Below are 19,500 nucleotides of genomic sequence, written 5' to 3' on the forward strand. Positions count from 1 at the left end.
CATGTCAGAGAGATTAGTGCCGAGGGACGACCTCGCCATCCCGCCCGCCCGCCCGGCCGGCCGGCCCGCCTGGGATTAATAGCACCTCTGAGCGGGAGAGAGACAGCGCTCCAAATAGCCTGGAATTGCCTCCGAGCCCCACATGACAGGGAAAGGGAGAGGAGAGGAGCTCCCTTGAACTGCTTGGTGGTTAAGCCGGTCCCAACAATGCCAGGGAACATTTCAGAGGTGGAAGGTGGAAGGTGTATTCATGCCCGGAATTTCTTTACCTGGATGTTTGATGTGATGTGTAGAACCTTAGGCTTCTCACTGTGAAGGAAAAGAAAGATACTAGGAGCGGATCCCACTAACTTGTCCCAAAACAAGAAGAAAAATATTTCATCTTTAATTTAAAAGAGATGTGGGGTGGAAGACAAAAGGTCAAAAGGTCACTTGTTTTTTATATTGCGTTGTGTTCGTGACCCGGACACTTGCCATGGTACCAGAAACCCCACACCCCTGTTTACAACTGTTGAGCACTTGTCCCATTAGAAACGGTCATTCTTCCCTCCGTCTCCGTGGCGACTTCTCGGGTCTGACCAGCAGATGACACTGCTCAGACGGTCGCGGCTGACAGCGGCTCGCTCCGAGGAGACCCGGGGCCCTCGCCGCAGCGTGGCCTCGGGGTCCGACGGCGCAGCTTGTCTTCGTTAGAAACAAGAATAGCGCAAAACCGCAGAACAGTCTTTTAGTGCGCGAGCCTTGTCAGCCGGGGCCCGGAGCCCGGAGCCTCTGGGGCCTGAGGCTGATTAGGCGTGCTGTTTACATGTGTGTGTGTGTGTGTGTGTGTGTGTGTGTGTGTGTGTGTAGATGTGCTGTTTACATGCGGCCAGCCCTCTGCTTGTTTGGTGTGTGTAACGGCGCTCGCCTCAACCTTGTCTTGTGGATCACAGCCCCAGTCGAGTAAATAAACATGCTCTCTCTGATCCCAAACACCATTGGACAACTGTGTGGATGTGTGTGTGTGTGGATGTGTGTGTGTGTGTTTGTGGGTGTGTGTGTCTGTGGGTGTGTGTGTGTGTGGGTGTGTGTTTGTGTGTGTGTGTGTGTGTGTCTGTGTGTCTGTGTGTGTGAGTGTGTGGTTGTAGAAATGTGCTGGGGTTTATATTCTAGAGAACATACGTGTTACAGATGTGATTGCTTGTGTTCCATCAAGCGGCACTCAGATCATTTTTGATCGCAAGTGATTGATTGCTCCAATGAAGTTCATGATCAGTGTCCAATGCTGCTATTTGGGTCTGTGTATGTGAGTTTGGTAGCACGTTGCTTAATCTGTGTGTGTGTGTGTGTGTCGGCCCCCCGTCCCACCCTCGTGTCTGTCACCAGGTCAACTCTGATGTCGAGTGGGGGAGGTGGCCAGGGAGGCGCGGTGAACCCGTGGCTGGTGGACGAGTCTGAGGAGACGCGTGGCCTCTCCTTCGGAGACATCAAGACGCAGCAGCAGCAGATCATCGAAGGTTGGTTTCGATCGAATCACACGGGATTGATCATTGATCATCTCTACGATATATATCAGATTTACTTGTTTACAGCCTAACTTCAAGACATATAGTCAATGAATATATTAGACGTATAGTCATTTCAATGAAAACTGTTCCCTGGGGGCGACAGTGGTAGAGAAGTCGTTTAGTAATCTGAAGGTAATCAGAAGGTTGCTAGTTCGATTCCCTGTCGAAGCGTCCTTGAGCAAGACACTGAACCCCTAATTGCTCCTGATGTGCAGTGTGCCATCAGTGTAAATGTAAAATGTGTATACATTGTAAGTCGCACATATGTAAGTCGCTTTGGATAAAAGCGTCTGCTAAATGACTAAATGTAAATGTAAATGTTCCATCTGAACTAATCCATAGGCTAAAGGGTTAATACTTGAGTTAGAAACTTTTAAGAAGATTTACCTCATTCATGTCTCTTTAATTTAAGTCTCTTAAGTGTTCAGTCCAACTTTAATGTGTTTTTTTTTTTAAGTCGAGTTCTCTGCACTTACTCACTTAAGTTTAATCCTGGCAGAAGTCTGTCAATAAAAGTCTGTGTGTTTGAGACTAATGTGGATTCACTTGAGTTTGACACTTAGATATGAAGGTCAGTACCTCAGTAATATACTAAAAGCCTTCAGATGGCTGGAATATTGTAAGTGTATGTATATTAGGCCATCATGCATGCGCATGGGCGCACACACACTCACACACACACACACACCGAACACGCACACACCGAACACTCACACACACACCGAACACTCACACACACACACACACACACACACACACACACACACACACACACACCGACACCGAACACGCACACACACACCGAACACGCACACACACACCGAACACACACACACCGAACACTCACACACACACACACACACACACACACACAACACTCACGCACACACACGCACCTAACACGCACACACACACACACATACTCAAATAACTGGACCAGGGCAGCTAGAATAATTGCCCCAGTTAGCATCATGGGGGGTAAAGTGCAGGATGACTCATGGGTGCTCCGCTGCTCCATAGTGTCACAAGTCCAGTTCAGTGCCCTGCCATCCCCAAATGGGTTCCTTGTGAAATCACACAAATTGCTTCCTCCTTGCAAAAGGCTTATTTTAGTAGGAATTTGTATACTTTTCTAGTGTTTTTCTAGACCCCTTTCGAGCAGAGAACCCACATTTTTTAGCGCTTGTGTGTGTGGGTGGATTTGCATGCTGATACAACAGGCCTTTGGCCTAATTAGATGTGAGGCCACACGTTACTTATTTAGCAAAGGCACAGTTTGTTTCAGCTGTATGCGTTGTAAGAAGTCATCACAAATCTTTTTTGTCATTATGTGGATAGCTCAAAAGGTGTCGGTGTTAAGGCCTTCGACTTTCTCCCTTGTATGTTTTCATCCACAGTTCAAGACGCAGGTCTGGATGCCCTGGCTGCCGTCATCAGCAGACAGAAACAGATGGGTCAAGAGATTGGCAATGAGCTGGAAACGCAGAATGGTAAGGACATGATGACACTATTCCTCTCATACTCACTCCAGGAAATAATTCCCTGTCTGACAACATCTTGAAACCTACATGAAGTGAGTTGGATGGTTTGTGAAATACGGCCAGAAGTTTCCCAGAAGCCACCTTCCCTCACACAGGAAGCGCTAGAGAGTGCAAATGAAAGTCAAGCAACATTCTATTAATGGGGAAGGGACAGTCATGTTAGAGGAAATGACGAGTCACGAGATGCCGGAAGTCTGTGGTTAGCGTCAGCACAGTTAGCGTCAGCAAAGTAAACAGATATCTGCTGTGATGAGAGGAAAAGAGAGAGAGGAGGGAAGAATGACAGCGCGTGTGTCATCCCCCCCCCCCCCCCCCCCCATACTGGCCTGAGTCCCATACACGCAGGAGGTTTGCGCTGCTGTTTTCAGGCTGGTCACCTGTGTGATGTGGTCAGAGCTGGGGCTGGGGCAACAGAGTCACCCCACAGCTAAAAGTACAAGACAGGACAGACACCACAGTCACATGGCACGGACATCACTTACTTCACATCCTTATGAAATGATAATAATAATATTTAGGCCTTGTTTTTAGTAGTTCCCCGGTGTGAAATGTTCTGTGTTCAGAAAACATCTAAGGCCAATGTTAATGTAAAGAACGGTAGGATCGGAAGAAACAGGGTCCACCCAGGAATTTAGGAGCACAAGAGTTCCTCCAGCCTCAAAATGGTTCCTGCCGTATTAATTGCCCTCTGAACTGCAGTGTAAAAAGCTTCCTGCCGTATTAATTGCCCTCTGCACTGCTGTGTCTTGCTGTATTTGGCCCTACTATTACCAGAGCTGATTACACATAATAATTACTGGTAACTTATTTTGTAATTATAGTTTTTCTTGTTGACATATCATTTTCATTATTTCTCACACCTACCATAAAGTAACAGCAGATTGCGTGACCATTTTGGAGAAAAACAAACTGCATGTTGGTTTATTTGGGTTGAAATGATGCCCCCCCCCCCCAAAAAAAAGCTTCCTGTGGGCCATCTATATATAAGAAACCATTATCCATTAAACCATCATCATTCTTTGAAGATGTGGAAACTCTGTTGGCTGTTTTCAACAGTCAGTGATTTCACATTGAACTTTCATTGTAAGTGAGGTGACAGAAGACACACACACACACACACACACACACACACACACACACACACACACACACAGACACACACACACACAGAGAGAGAGAGAGACACACAGACACACACACACACACACACACACAGACACACACACACACACACACACACACACACAGGCAAAGAAAATATGAATTAGGCAGCACAGAAGAGCACAGCCAATGAGAGAATACAGTGTGGAGTTCATAAGTTCCCTGTTGCTTTTCTTGGCATCGCGCAGGTGCACTACAATGCCCCAACCCTGGGGACCAGCATAATTACAGTGGCCTATTCATCTAAACGCTGCTTTTCTTTCTCCTCCGAGCGCAAACGTGATGACATGATTGGTGTTCTCCCTAAAGAGCTGTGACTCGGGCCCAGTGGAGGTCCCAGGACCGGCCAGAGGGACGGGGCCCGCAGTGTCTCTCTCTCCAGCGTCAGCGCTTTAAACCCAAGCCTTAAAAAGTCTGTGTGAATATCAGTGCAGTGAACAGAGATTGAACCTGATGGTCATCTGCCTTTTGGGGGCCTCCGTTAGACATAGTTGTCATTTTTCCAGCCATCAAATCAAATCTTGTGTTCCCGAAATCGTGACCTTGGGAATCGAAATGAAATGCATTTCTCCGCTGCTGGGAAAAGGAGAGGCTTTCAGCTTCCACAAGCATCCACTGATCCACCTTTGGGAGAAAAAAAAAAAACGGGGATTGTTTTAGCCGGCTCTCCTTTTACCCATATTGAGCGAGGGGGGGAGTCATTTACTTTAATGCTCCAACGCGTGTCTCTCCTCTCCGCTGCGGCGGCTCATGGCGTCAGTGTTTCCAATAACAAGACCGGCGGAATGGGACGATGGGAGTGCTGTAACCGAGAACGCACCGGTCCCGCCGCAAATGAACACTTCAGGCTTGATCGAAAGTGGCTTTGCTGTTCTACCATGCAGTCCCACAAGTGCCCTTTGGCTCGTTAGACTTGCGGAGGCAGGAGCCTTTCCGAAGTGCCGCCCTCGGTGTATCATAATCCTACCGGAGCTATGAAAACCTATATGTGAAAAAAAAAAAAAAAAAAGATTTTAGGCAGGGATTTTGAAAATACATTCTTTTGTGTGTTATTTTTGATGAGCCTGTTTCCAGAACTGTCCGTCTCCCCTGTTTAAAGTGGGATAGAAACACAAGGAAGGGTCACTGAGTGTTATTTGGCTGGTCACTTAGCAGCACCTTGCCTTTTTGACCCCCCCTGCCACCGCAGCTTGAAATGTACATGTCAGCGCGGAGTTCACAAGGTGCAGTGATGCAAAGACCATTACTCATCAGACCCAGAGTTGCCTCACCCCACCTTACACCCACCCCCCCCCCCCCCCCCCCCCCCCCCCCCCCCCTTCGCTTCGCCCTATCCCCCCATGTTCCCTGTGAATTATGGGAAAGATGTTGGCTCCTTGAAGCATGAACGCAGGTGGAAACAGGGGGATATATCATAGCGTCGGCGGAGGCGAGTTCAAACGGCAGGGTCCTGCTGCACGCTGTCGGCTGTGGGGAGTGATTTAGAAGAGGGGTGGCCCAGCGCCCCTGGATGGAGTGAGTGGGGGTGGGGGCGTTAGAGTACTGAAACGGGGGCCTGTTTCTTCCACCATGCTAGTTGTGTGGCACACTCTTGTTGAAACTCAGTGAGTCAGATGGACCTACAGGGAGTAATTGTAGCAAAACTGTGAAAAGATTAGCCTGTATTTGAAAAATGAATTCACTGTAAATTATTGGCCAGATGTTGACGGTGACATTTTACCGTTCAGTGATTGGTGCAGCTCCTAATTGGCCTGATGAAGTGGTTGAGTCTGAACTGTGTGCACTCCGATACAGCCTAGTGGATGGAAGGACACGTTTTCAGATGCACCTGAAACTGAATTCTTCTGTTTCTTGGGTAATGGCCTCAGACAGCTCTGGCATATGCCGAGTTTCAGACTTTGTATTAAGTGACGGAGTCAACAATGTAAAAAAGAAACTGGATAGCATAATGCTTTCGGGAGAGAGGAGGGGAAATGGATTTAAGTTATATAAAGATGGAACGGCTAGACACTGGTTTTTTGATGTGACAGATGCCCGTAACCTCTTCGTCCTTTTACTGCTCCTGCACCCCCATCCACCCCCATCCACCCGGACACCCCATCTCTCACAAAGTAGTCTTTCTTTCCCTGTGTTTTCTGAGATGTCAGTAGTGCTGCTGTTTCCCTATAAATAGATTAAGTTCTGTGCAGCAGCCTCTGACCTGAGCTGAGCGGAGTTTGGCCGCGCTCGGTGTGCTGCGCTCCTTTTTTGGGAAGGGACCTGAGTCGAGGTGCGAGGTTAAGGTGACCAGCCAAGCAGAGAGAGTGATAGAGAGAGAGAGAGAGATAGAGAGAGAGAGAGAGAGAGAGAGAGCAGCCTTACTCCAGGAACCCTCTTCATTTTTCTGCTCCTCTCTTTTGTGCAGAGGGATTTTTGATTTATTTATTTTAGTTGCGGTTGTATTGACTTGAGTTTAACTACATATGTTTTATCAACAACAGTGTTCACTGTCTTAAGGCCCGTAAACATTCTGAAGCCCACATCCTCTTAGGACAAGTACAGGGTCACAGTGGCAAGGAGAAAAACTTCCATTGAACTGGAAGAAGCCGTCACAGCGCCCAGCTTTAAAAAGTGGCGATCCTGGGGCTGACCCAAGAGAGCGTGATTAGAGGGGAACAAGGTGAGGGATGGAGAGAGGGCAGAGAGGGAGAGAAGAGAAGAATGGAAAGAACAGGGAGATTAATCTGAAGCAGAATTGGCCTCTATTGGTATTGGGAATAACAGGAACAGGAGAAAAAGGAGAAAAAAGAAATTGGTTTATCCAAACATACAAAAAAGAATTGGTTTATCCAAACAGGAGACAAAAGAATTGGTTTATCCAAACATACAAAAAAGAATTGCTTTATCCAAACATACGAAAAAGAATTGGATTGTCTAAACATACTTCACCTGTGCTGGGGGATATTTTTTTCAAACCTGGTCAAGTTTACGGCTGTAATGAAATCATTCAAAACTGTTGCCTGAAACTAATAATGACTCACCGCACACTATCTACAGCTTCACTTGTGTTGCATAACAACGCTGTTTTGTTTTCATTTCTAAATTCAGTGTGGCAGAAAATAGTCCTCTGTGTATAACTAAAATGTCTTCTATCAACTCGGTGTAGCTTTTTAGCTGCTAAGATCAACATAGTTTCACTTTTATTAGTGTTGATGTTTCTCAGATTTTGGTCTGGAACAATGACATCAGCCCGTGTCAGCACAGGGTGAAGTCCTCGAATTATTAGTGACTGACAGCCTTGTAAAAGTCCTCCTCATGGAGGGAGGGAGAGAGGGGGGAGGGGGGAGGGGGGGTATGCACAGCTTAGGTAAACTAGGTCGTTAGAAGGTACAGCAACGTTTCCATGTCACTGGCTGAATTAGGCTGAAAGGTTACTTTCTGGGTAATTGCTAACACACACTTACACGTAGCTTTATAGATACGTGGCCAGATTGAGGGACTGTATGGTAGATCGCTTTACCATGGTAAGAAAGGAACTTTAAGGCCAGTTGTTGGCTATATTAAAACCGACGTCTTCGTAGACGTTCCCCGGTTTACTGATCGGTCGGTCTGCTTACCGTAGGCCTCATCGGTGGCCTTTCATGGTAGATTTGGACCAATCAAACGGATAGATGAGTTCATGTATTTTTCCATACTCTTTTCTCGAAGGTCGTTTGATGTTATTTAATCAACATGAGTTTCCATCTAAGCCCCGCTCCTCAAAACTTCCCCACACATAAACCTTTCACAGGAATTAGTCACCGTTCTTTGGTCCGCTTTCCCCTCTCCAGTCCACTTCTTTCTCATATTTTATAAATAGACTTTGCTCCGACGACTCCTCCAGAAAGTGTGCTCATGCATCAGTTATGCCTGTGATGACCTCTTGTATATTCTGACACCTTCTCTGTCTGTTTGTCTGGAATTCATGTGACCACTGCCAGGCAATGGTATGTCCACGCAGAGATGTGTGTTTTCCCCCCCCCCAGTGGGATGGAATAAGCTCATTTCATAATGCGAAGAGCAGCAACACCTTATGCGCATTGAGCCCTTCTGCGTTCCCTCTTTGGGTGTCAACATTCAAAGATGACTGAGTCGTCGGGTGCTGGGCTGTCAATGGGCCTCCGTAAGGATTGTTTATGTGGGATAGACACAGAGTGTTGGAGAACGCTCTAATGTTCCTGCGGCTTCATGCACGAATAGAAAGTGTATGTTTTTCCTAACAGCTGCTTTCTGTGTTAATATTCAGGGCCCAGATCAGCATGTATAGAGTACTAATGAGCTGCAAATAAACACTGCCCAATGAATGTCATCAAAAGACAGTGACATCATCAGGGGGCGGTACCAGAGAAAGGCCCTCTTCCTGAAACCGCCATCCGAACAAATAAACCATCGTAATGGTTGTGTTTAGCGGTCCCAAAAAGCCGCTGCATAGTTCGACATTTATTTATTGGCGGCCCTCTTCGCTCCAGCTGTGGCAATGCATTAATGCGTCGCCTTCATTCAAAACATGGAAGCTGAGACGAGGTGTTACAGAGGGTGCTGTGTGCATTAAACAGTGTTGGGGAAATAATCCGATTAAAGACACAAATCAACTAGATGTAGACAAAGCAGTATAATGTAATTTTGAAAATGCTAGTAGTCACGTGTATGAATGAGTGTACAAATGAACTACAGAATGAATTGTAGTCTATTAATATTATTCATAATTCTTAATCCATGACATAGTATTGATTTGGCTGTCATAAAGCATGTAATGTGAACCATTCATAATTCAAGAATATCCTCTTCTGTTTTTTTTATTTGATCAACTACATTAAAGATATTGTACACAGAACTCTATAAAACCTATTTATCTTGAATTCGATCAGAAGTAATCTAAAAGTGGTTAATATATAAAATCGTTACTTGTTAGGTCTGTTCTCAGGTCATCTCTAATTGGTGCTAAATTACTTTTTTTTGAACTTATCTTACACTCAAACCTGTGGGCTAGTGCTTTCAAACGCCTCGCTTGATACACCTGTCAAATTCATTTCTAGGAATGGAATTTGAATTGTATCCCCATTGTATCTTACATCTGATATACATATATATCCTGACTGTCGTCTCTTGATCTAAACTTTACTTCCTCAAATGAAACCACGAAGTACTGGCTCATTTAGTACAGCACAGACAGAACCGCCAGGGCCATCATCCGTCCTTTAGTACAGCACAGACAGAACCGCCAGGGCCATCATCCGTCCTTTAGTACAGCACAGACAGAACCGCCAGGGCCCTCCTCCGTCCTTTAGTACAGCACAGACAGACAGAACCGGCAGTCCATCAGCCGTCCTTTATTCCAGCACGGAGAGACAGAACCGGCAGTCCATCATCCTTCATTTAGTACAGCACAGAGAGAACCAGCAGGGCACAGACAGAACCGGCAGTCCATCATCCTTCATTTAGTACAGCACAGACAGAACCAGCAGGGCACAGACAGAACCGCCAGGGCCATCATCTGTTCCTTTGACAATCCTCAAGCCTTCGTGCACATATTTAGAAAGTCGAGTCTTCCTGGGTCAGTGGTAGTGCCACAGTTCCGTCTTGGCAACCTTGGCCGAGTTCATGCCTGACTTGAGATGGAAAAACAACAGAGAGCAGCACCGGGCCATATCCAGTGTCTCGTGGCCATGATGCAAGGCCGTGTGGTGGAGGCACGTCGGCAGTTGAGGGAGCAGATCTTTCCACAATTTTATTTTTATTGAAATATTGCCCTCGTGGTCCTCCATCTTAATCAGCCGTGAAAAGTCTTAAAATCAGTGGTCTGACGGCATCCTGTGAATCCAGTGGAAATATTTGCGCCATTTTCAAACTCATTTCACTTTCAGCTGGCATCCAATTGTTGTTTTGCCGCCTTATTAAGACGTTTACTTTCTCGATGCTGAGAAAAATAAGTTCTCCCGCTGACAAGGCTTGCTTCGAGACATATTAATGGAGTTTGAGGAGGGTTTGGCTTCCGTGCCACTCCCCATTGACAACTCCCTGTGACGGAGTACCAAAAAACAAGTGCTGCGTTCAACAGGGAGGATTCCCTGTTTCCATCTTAGGGAGAGACCCACTATCCATCAAATCCCGTTCCCAAACGTTGTCTGCGCTGGCCTGGTATCTGTCTGGGTGAGGCGGTGTGTCACTTGGCGATGCCGGGCGCCAGCAGTGACACTGCGGGACCTCCGCTCTTTCAGCTGAACAGGAGGTGATGAATGGACCGAGAGAGGGAGACCGAGGCAGACGCATGTGAATGGAGCCGATTCAAAAGATCGGTGCGAAGGTGGCACCATCAATCACTTCCCCTAGTCGTCCAGCAGATGGATACTGCCCCTTTTTTGGCTGTGGCATTTCTTCACAATCATTCAGACTGGGGGGCGGAATGAAAGAAAAACTATGAATTTGCGAGCCGTTTGTAATTCCGAGACACAGTCGCACAAAGTCGCTCGCTGGGGCTATTTTGACAAGAGACGTGCAAAGGTCAGGATGAGATGACAATGAGACATTGCAGCTGGAAAGAAACAGCCTAGGTGGCGTTCGATTCATGTGCTAAAGAGTTTACATTCTAATGTGATAAGTCACGATTGATTAAGTCATGTTCTTTTCATTGTCCTCCCGAATGCCAAAACGTCTTTCATTGCTCGTGCAGTTGTACCTCAACAAGTGAGCCGTGTCCATTAAGGAGATATTGAGATTGGAGTCTCGTGGGCGCTGCCAATAGTGGTTTTTGGACAAAAAAAAAAAAAAAAAAAAGCTACATACCAAAATGGCTGTCTAAATGTTTCCGCATGTGGTCGGTCTGGCTGGATGCCTACTGACTGATTTTGAGTTGCTCTGATTTGGCAGCTTCAGCCGCTTCAGACAATGGAGCAAACCTGTTCATGCCTGGCACTGCCCTGGAGCATTGTCACTGGCTGGAGATCTCTGCGCAGCGATCTCAGTCCACAATGAGATCATCTCTGACGGGGAGCCTCGGTACACCTTTCACTCGGATCATAAATCAAGTTCTAATCCTGCTGTAATGTCGGCTCTGAACGGCTCCAAAGGCTGTCCTGCTTCCAGAACCAAAATGATATTTGGGAGCTGGACCACAGACGTGTCTGTTTTTACGTGTCTTTGAGGTAGGAGGAAAGTGAACTTGCTGGATAGTTAATCGAGTTCCCATTGTGACCACAGGATGGAGGATTGATATGTTTGTTAAAGTGAGGGGCGGGGGATTGAGGACCGTTTGCAGATTTCTGAATATCTCTTTTATTTTATTTTTTATGGATACCATAAAGCATCTAGGAGGTATTCCCGCCGTCCAGGCCGCAGTCTGCCTCGGTGGATCTTGGCTTTGATTTCGCTGGCTACATCTGGAACAAATGTGTGCTTGTGACAGTTGTTAGCAGCGAGGCCCACATTAAAAGCTAGTGGCAGGAATTCCCAGACGCCAGGAAGGAGTGATCTACAACTCTGCAAACTATGTGACCAATGGGGGTGGAGCGCGGTACAGAATGAGACCCCTTCACACCTCTCTCTCTCACTCTCATTCTTCTCTCTCGCATGTTCAGACAAATGTCAAAAAAATGGCTGAAAGGAAACAATCTTTTGCCTTGTTACCTTTCTTGGCACTGGGTGCCAGAAGTCACAAGCTGCAGATGCAGGCAGGTGCTGGCACATTCATGGGTGTGAGCGATAGAGGGACTCGCACATAAAAAAAACGTTTGTAATTTGCAGTGGAATATGAAAGAGATGACAGATTAAAACTGGGTTGTTTTCACAACACACATTGAGGAATTGAACATGCAGAATCGTTGGCTGCTTAATCAAACCCCCTAATGGTAATTTACTGTTCTTAAACAACACACTTCATTTCACCGTGACCCTATTAAAAAACTCCCTGCTGCCTGATGTGTCTTCTGCAAGGACAGCAGACAAGAGGGCTTAGATGGATGGAGTGGGTTAACTGGTTGTACTGCAGAATAACTTGATTTATTTCTCATAGCATTAACAGGGTATTTTGCAAAACCGCAAGCAGAAGTTTGGAAGTTTGGACCCCAAAGCCTTTGTGTTCTCCTCTGTTTAGGGTTAGTGGGTGTCTGTCTGTGCTTGAGATGGCCAAATCCAAAGCTGTCTCTAATGACATGCTTAGCGAGGAACCACAAGCACAAATAGACTAAATGTTTGTGTTAAATGTGCTGCTTTTCCACCAAGCGTTGCTCAGCGTGCTCTGTAATGCCCAGTGCTGAGTTCTGTGTATCATCACAGAGGGACAGAGGGACAGAGGGAAAGAGGGACAGAGGGACAGAGGGACACTCCTGACTGACCTCCACTACACCTTGATGGTTTTGTCTTCCTTGATGGGAGGGCCTTTTGTGTCCACTGTCCACAATCAACCAATTTGTAGACTTTTCACTCATTGGTTTTGACATGTGTCAGTCAAGCAGGTGAGGGTTTAGTCTTACGTGTGTCACAATTTCCAACTTGATGAAGACCAAATTTTGATGTATCCAAGAATTTTTATTTATTTTAACCTGCGGACCACTGATAGGCCCACAAAGTATTGAACTGGAATTACATGTAAAATTCATCACCTTATATATATTTTTTAAAGAATGTCACCATTCCTGAGGCTGTGGTGTCATCACAGTATCCTACCTCCAGAGTTTCCTTCTCCTTCCCCCTCACACACACACTTTGTCCCCCTATTTCCTCCCATCCCTCCTTCCCTGGACGCCTGCCCCCCCTCCCCTCTATCGTGTGGAGGAGCAGACGCTCGAGCTCGGCCAGTGCTGGACGTGGCGCTAAGCTGGGCGTTGGGGCCGAGGTGTCGCACTGCCTCAGCTCATCTGCACCTCGTCTTGAGTTTTTCTTTTTCCTCTCCTCTTTCTGCTGGGCCTCCGGATCACATCCAGATGTCCCCACACACACACACACACACACACACGCACGCACGCATGCACACACACACACACACACCCACGCAGGCCTGCAGAGTGGGAGAGGCTCCCTCCCTCCCTTCCTCCCTCCCTCCCCAACCAAACAACCACATCCAGATTGCCTGGCAATGACGCGCTCTTTCGCAAACGATCAATTGTGCATTTTATCCAAGGGAAAGCACAAACTAATAAGCGGAGAGGGGGGGAAAAATGGAAAAGGAGAAAAATTGAAGCAGAACCATGATTTCACCCTGTTACCTCTCCCCCTCTTTCTCTCTCTCTTTCAGTTTCTATCTGTATTGTAGTGAGGAAAGAGGTCAAACTATTAATGTTTTGAATGAATGTAGATCCTGTGACAAGGAAAACATTCTGTTGTCTTGAGAAGTGGCAACTAACCGTGAAGCACTTTTATGGAGTTTTCTTCAGTAATATTGTCATTCATCGCGTATTATGCAGTCCTCTTTAGAGATTTGATTACAATCTGAGTATGGTTAAAATCATGTTGAACTCATCTACATTCCACTGCACACAAGATATTAACTCAATTTTAGCAATATAAGCAATTAAAAATCACTTCACACACACACACACACACACACACACACACACATACTCAGGGAGTATATGTACAACACTGCTTCAGTGTTACATCTTTAAAAAAGGCTTGCCTAACCTTCAGCGTATGTGCTCGCTCGAGACATTAACTGGCGTTAACGTCTTACTATAGGTTCTGTAATATTTCCCTGGAGGTCGCCCCAGATTGCACGGGGAGGGGGGGGAGTGAGTTTGCCATGTGGTGAGGCTGCAGTTTCAGCTGGCAGGTCCCTCCTTGAGGGAGGGTGGAAAGGATTCCCCCACAGTTATGCGCTACCTTGGCCTACTCTGGTTTGGCTCCAGGAGCCGAAGTGAGTGACAGCGGGAACAAACCCACCTTCCCCCCCCTGTTTACTTAGTGCTAACCACTCCGGTTTGGAAGCCCACATCCAACATGCCAGGGGCGAGTGGAGGAGGAGGGAAGGCTCACTCCCAGCAGGGCTAGTGTGTGTGTCGTCCCACAGAGCGCAGAGTGAGTGGAGAACCACCCGCTGGCCTCAGCCAGTTCTTCTCATTTGGTCCAGAGGAGGTTTCTCTCATTTGGTCCAGAGGAGGTTTCTCTAGAAGGTTAAAGACACTCCTGCACACCATCTGCATCTTTTACAGGATGTTGACGTCTCAAACGTGTGGTAGTGCTTACATTATGTCGTGTGATGCACGTCTTAGTTTGAGTGCTGAAGGCATCCATTTGATTGAAAACGTTTTAGAACCGTTTAGTTCTGCCACAAGGAGAAGAGGCCCAGTCCTGCTTCTGGAACCATCTAGCCATGATTGTGGTCACATCCAAAGGCTGCAGAAAACACTTGTACTAAGACTGCACTGAATACACCATACACATCCTGCACTGGTCCCTAACATGCACACTGATGCATAGTCTCATGTTCTACTCCTTTGTGATCACGTGAAGGCCGTTAAAAGGCCCAGAGATGGTAATTTTCCACTGATTTCATAGCCATTACTAAGAAGTGTGAGCGAACGGGGAGAGGGAGCGAACAGTTGTCTGGACAGCGGCAGCCCTTTGGCTCACAGCAGGGAGTCATTACTGGCCATTCATCAGGGCTGACGGAGCAGGAGTGAGAGCGCGGAGAGAGAGAGAGAGCACCAGAGAGTCTCTTAACGTTTCAATTGAGTAATGCCCCATTAGCACTTGTGTCTTTGGTGAGTTCTTGAAGGGCGTCGCACCCGCGCGTGCGAGAGCATGTGATGAAGGGATTCCGTCCGCCAGCTTGTTTGCCATCTCTCCCTCGACGGGATTCCCCGATTTTTTTTCTTGGCAGGCCGCGAGACGTACACATGTTCTCTTTAGCCTGGTTTTGGAGTCGTTTGTTTGTCAAGATCCCTTAATTTGGACATTCGTTTGTATTTGTTGTGAAAGAGGCAAAAAAAGGGGGGGGGGGGGGGGACGTATTGAGATTTATAGTAAATGGTAGCAGGTCTAAGTGAGGTTTGTTGCTGTAATTGAATTGGAGTGGATCTCTGCTCGTGAGTTGAAGCACACGCTAGCAGAATCGACAGTTGCGTTGAGCGCTATGAAAACCTGCCAGGGCAATCAGTATGGCTACAAATTGCTCAAGACTCAGCCTCGTTCGTTTTGTGCTTCTTTTTTGTCCAAGTGTAACAGGCAGACCCTGATTATTTTGACTTTCTTAAAATGGCAGTAGAGCCAGCAGAAGGGGCGAGCTGCGCTATATGGGGGCGCCCCACAAGTGCTGCCAAAGTCAAGCAGTAAATCCTTTTCATCTCCCATTAAGATGACTCATATCAGCAGTCAGGTGATGCTCCGCTTACACAGCTGAGGAAACCTGCAGTGATGGCCAATGGCAATAGTGTTACCTACCGGCTCGCTAGTCACGGCTGATGTTAATCGCCCTCAAAGTGCAGGAGGCCCATGAGGGAGAGAATATGGAACCACCATCGCCCATCAAGCCGGGCCTTTCTGAAAGTGCTTCAAGGGAGAGGAAACTCTTTGTCTCTCGGGCTATTTGATCTTTTATTTGATGTGGCCGCCACATGCGTAAATCCATCGAGTAAACAGCACAAGCCCAGAGCCCCACCAAGCGAGCGTGATAACCGGCCGCCCTGCATCAAAAAGCCATCTTTGCCTCACAAATGAGCCTCTTTGCCATTAACATGGAGAACATACAAGCCAGCTGAGCAGCCAGCACTGCTCAGAGCAGCTAAGCTCATGCAAACACTAGAGTCCTTTGATCTGCAGCACTTCCCCAACAGGGTAGCGCTGCTGGTTCACCAACTCCAGCTCAAGACAGACAGACAGACAAACACAAGTGTGTGTGTGTGTGAAGACTTATTAATGCCCGGCAGGGTTCCAAATGAGATTGTTCTCTCAGTAATGCAGTGAAGAGATATGGGGTCTGTCCTGAAAATATATTCCTTATTCCTGCAAAATTTAAAGAATTTAAAGCACCCGTCCTATTGACACGAGGTAGCGTGGTTATCTTGGTATTATTCTGTGTTGTTCTACAGATCCAGGTAATAGGTTATTGTGGTGTTGTTATGCTGTTAGGGTACAGAGTCTGCTTAATCTGTGACCCTGTTTTTTGTGTACGTGTTCAATCTGTTAAACAGTGTGAGGTCATTATCAGCTGGTCCACAGAACTGGTACGCGCCCGAGTGTGGTCAAGTGCATGCTTTGGATATCCTTTGCTGATGTTGGTGCCTTTTGATGGTGAAGGCCTTGGCATACAGTAGCACGAAACTGATATCCAGGGCAGAGGACAGAGTTCAGGGAGATGGATATCTCATTTCGCCTTTCATCTTACCGCTCTTGCATGCGCCTATATGACTTTGCTTACCCATATTCCGTTTCATATCTGCAAAGGGGAAAACTAGAATATGCCAGCTTTTGGGGTTAAACTCCTTTCTCTGCTGTCCTCTGTCTATGCTTCGGACCAGTTCAGATAACTTTGTTCACCTCAGTTAATATATTTTTTTTTTATTGACAACATTATTTCCTGCAAGGCAGCAAACAAATTAGATTTAGCAGTTTCTGTAGGCTTTGGTAGAGGACCCTCTCTGGAAGTGAGGTGTGATTGAAATGGCCACCAGTGGGCAGTAGAGGGAACAGCAGGACGCCTGGTCTGCCCTGGAGGTGGTTGTGGCTCTGGATTCTGTGTTGCGGTTTGGGGTATGTGCGGTGATTATGTGGATAGTCATATAATGTCATTTAGATTTTGTTAATTTGTTTTATACCTCAGAGGAGGCTCCTCTTTCAGTAAACGATCACGGCCCCCTCATTTTCCTCATCAGACGGCGATCACACCATGATCTGAACTTCCAGCTGCGCACACTGCTGCATATTCCCACATCATCTTCTCACATACTCACATATTGTAAATACTCAACCAGTTGCGTGCCATGAGGCTGGGCTTGTGTGTGCATGTGTGTATATATAACTTCCTTTCTAATCCCCAATTAAGTCATTGTTTGAGAATTCCTCAACTAGGACAAGAATGGAGGTTATTTACCTTACTGACAACATTTACACATGTAATCCATCTCAGAATAAATGAGTGTACAGCAGAAACACATTCATTATTTAACTCCGTTATGAATCATGCACTTCTGTGTATGTAGTAAGTAGTAAGTATGTAGAATCGATAGACTTTGATAGGCCCCGGGAATGTTGAGGCTTTGAGCAAGACCTTTTGTGTTGTGAAATATCATTGTCAATACCAGTAAGTTTCCTCTCTAAATACTAATGCGATGTGGTGACTCATGGCCCCCGGGGGTCATGTGGGGGCCTGGATGGAGGTGAGTGATGGTCAAGGCTCTGACATGCAGGGTGGTGGTTCCTCTCCGGAGGTCAAGGCAGCCCAGGCCCAGAGATGAAAGTTGCCCCCCAATAACTCAGTGCAACGTCTGCGTCGTCCCAGGGCGTCTGATCGCACTCAGTTGGGGGAAGACAAATGTGCCCACATTTGTTTGGTTTGCAAGGAATCCAGAGCCCGTCATGTGTGGTGTGGGGTAGTGTGGAGTTAGCACAGCTCCAACACCTCAAGGCTTTGTAAGGAATCCAGAGCCCGTCATGTGTGTGGTGTGGGCTAGTGTGGAGTTAGCACAGCTCCAACACCTCAAGGCTTTGTAATCCCCCCCTGTAAAAAAAAAAATAACAATTTTATCTTCTGAAAAGCATCTGACGAGTCATAAGTATTTGAACACTCGAGAGTTACACTAAAACACTGAAAGAAAAACTAGTCCTTTGAAAAAGACGAAAAACAAAACACAAGTGTGTAGAAAAACACAGAGTATGAAAATGCATGGTGGGGTTGAGGTTTTTTTAACGGCAGCTGAGCACATAAACTGGGGTCTGACTGGAAATCCGACCAGTCCTGCCCTGCTTCCCTTAAACTGCAGTGAGGTTTTCGAGACAGCAGGGTAGTAAAGTGTTGGTGGCTGGTGGTGGGTCCTGTAGGTTTTTTTGGTTCTCCAGCTTCCCCACTGAGACCCGTCCTGTGTTGTGCGACAAGGCCCTGCATGCCTACCCACTCTGCTGGCACCCCCATCCCAATCAGACTCATTGTTCAGGGGCACCTGGCCATGTGGTACTAGTGCTGAACTTGGCTTCTCCCGTGTCCCTCTACATGTCAGAGTGAGAGGGGGAGAGACAGGGAAAGAGAGAGACAGGGAGAGGGAGAGACAGGGAAAGAGAGAGACAGGGAGAGAGAGAGACAGGCTTTGGTTCAGAAAGAAACTGGCTGCAGTTTCCATCCCTCTCTGCCTCCTTCCCCCAACTCCTGGACTTTTGGACCTTCTCCTTCCTCGTTTAAGAGGGGTCGTTTTCTTTTTATTGCAAATCGTGAGATTTGGGGGTTATTGTTTTAAATTGTATCAGGTGTTCCCCGGCACCTCCCTTTCACTCACCCATGGCAACAAAATGTGCAAAAGCACGACCGTCAAAAGCAGTCTTCTGGGAGCGAAGTGCTCCAGGTCCCAGTTTTATAGTATTTCATTGGATCGTGATTTTGTTTCATTGGATTCCCTCATCGAAGTCAGAGCGAGGTGGAGCGAGTTGGGGTTTCAAGGCAGGCGTGACGTGACAGACGGATCCCACCGAGTCTGAACAGACACAGACAGATCCATCTCGTCAGGAGCTCCGAGCTGTCCGGCGAGGTTCGCAGCACCCCTGACCCCTCCTACCGTACATCTTCGCTCCTCTTACTCACGTCCTGCCTGACCGTGACAACCGGCAGGAACTGTGCACCGCTGTTGGTACGGTTTCGATTTGCGAATCGACTTTGAAGTAGAGGCTTTAAAGGAGGAGATCCCCCCCCCCCCCCCCCTCCCCGGAGCTGGAGAGATGCTAAATCAGCCACCAACCATCCGTTTTCCAGGCACCTTCACAACAATGAATCTTCAGGAGACATGAGCCCTCCCATCAGCGGTGGTTTTTCCAGAGATAGCACTGATAGAGAGAGCACCCCAGAGTACATGCCAGGTTCTCTCGGAAGGGAGTGAAAGGGCAACGGCTGCAGGATATGCTAATTGGTGAGAAAGAGTGATTTGGTATTGGAGAAGTGATTTGCTGATTATTCAGTAGTTAGGGGAATCTGGGCAGATGTGAGAAACGCAGAATGTTCTGGAAACGCAGGGTGTTCTGGCTGGAACTGCGTTTAGTCAGTGTGCTATTACTCACCGGCAGTGCAGAGTGGAGACACGCACACACACACACACACACAC

General features: G+C 47.1%; 1 protein-coding gene across 1 annotated transcript in view; it reads left to right on the forward strand.

Annotated features, from left to right (window-relative positions):
- stx8 (syntaxin 8) overlaps positions 1–19,500 on the forward strand; it is a 42,813-nt gene that overhangs the window by 5,441 nt on the left and 17,872 nt on the right. Inside the window, exons 5-6 of the mRNA XM_012831231.2 lie at positions 1,366–1,496; positions 2,945–3,037. Of these exons, the coding sequence (XP_012686685.1) occupies positions 1,366–1,496; positions 2,945–3,037 (224 nt within the window). The remainder of the gene's footprint in view (positions 1–1,365; positions 1,497–2,944; positions 3,038–19,500) is intronic.

This window comes from Clupea harengus, chromosome 26 (assembly GCF_900700415.2).
Source record: "Clupea harengus chromosome 26, Ch_v2.0.2, whole genome shotgun sequence".
Taxonomy (NCBI): domain Eukaryota; kingdom Metazoa; phylum Chordata; class Actinopteri; order Clupeiformes; family Clupeidae; genus Clupea; species Clupea harengus.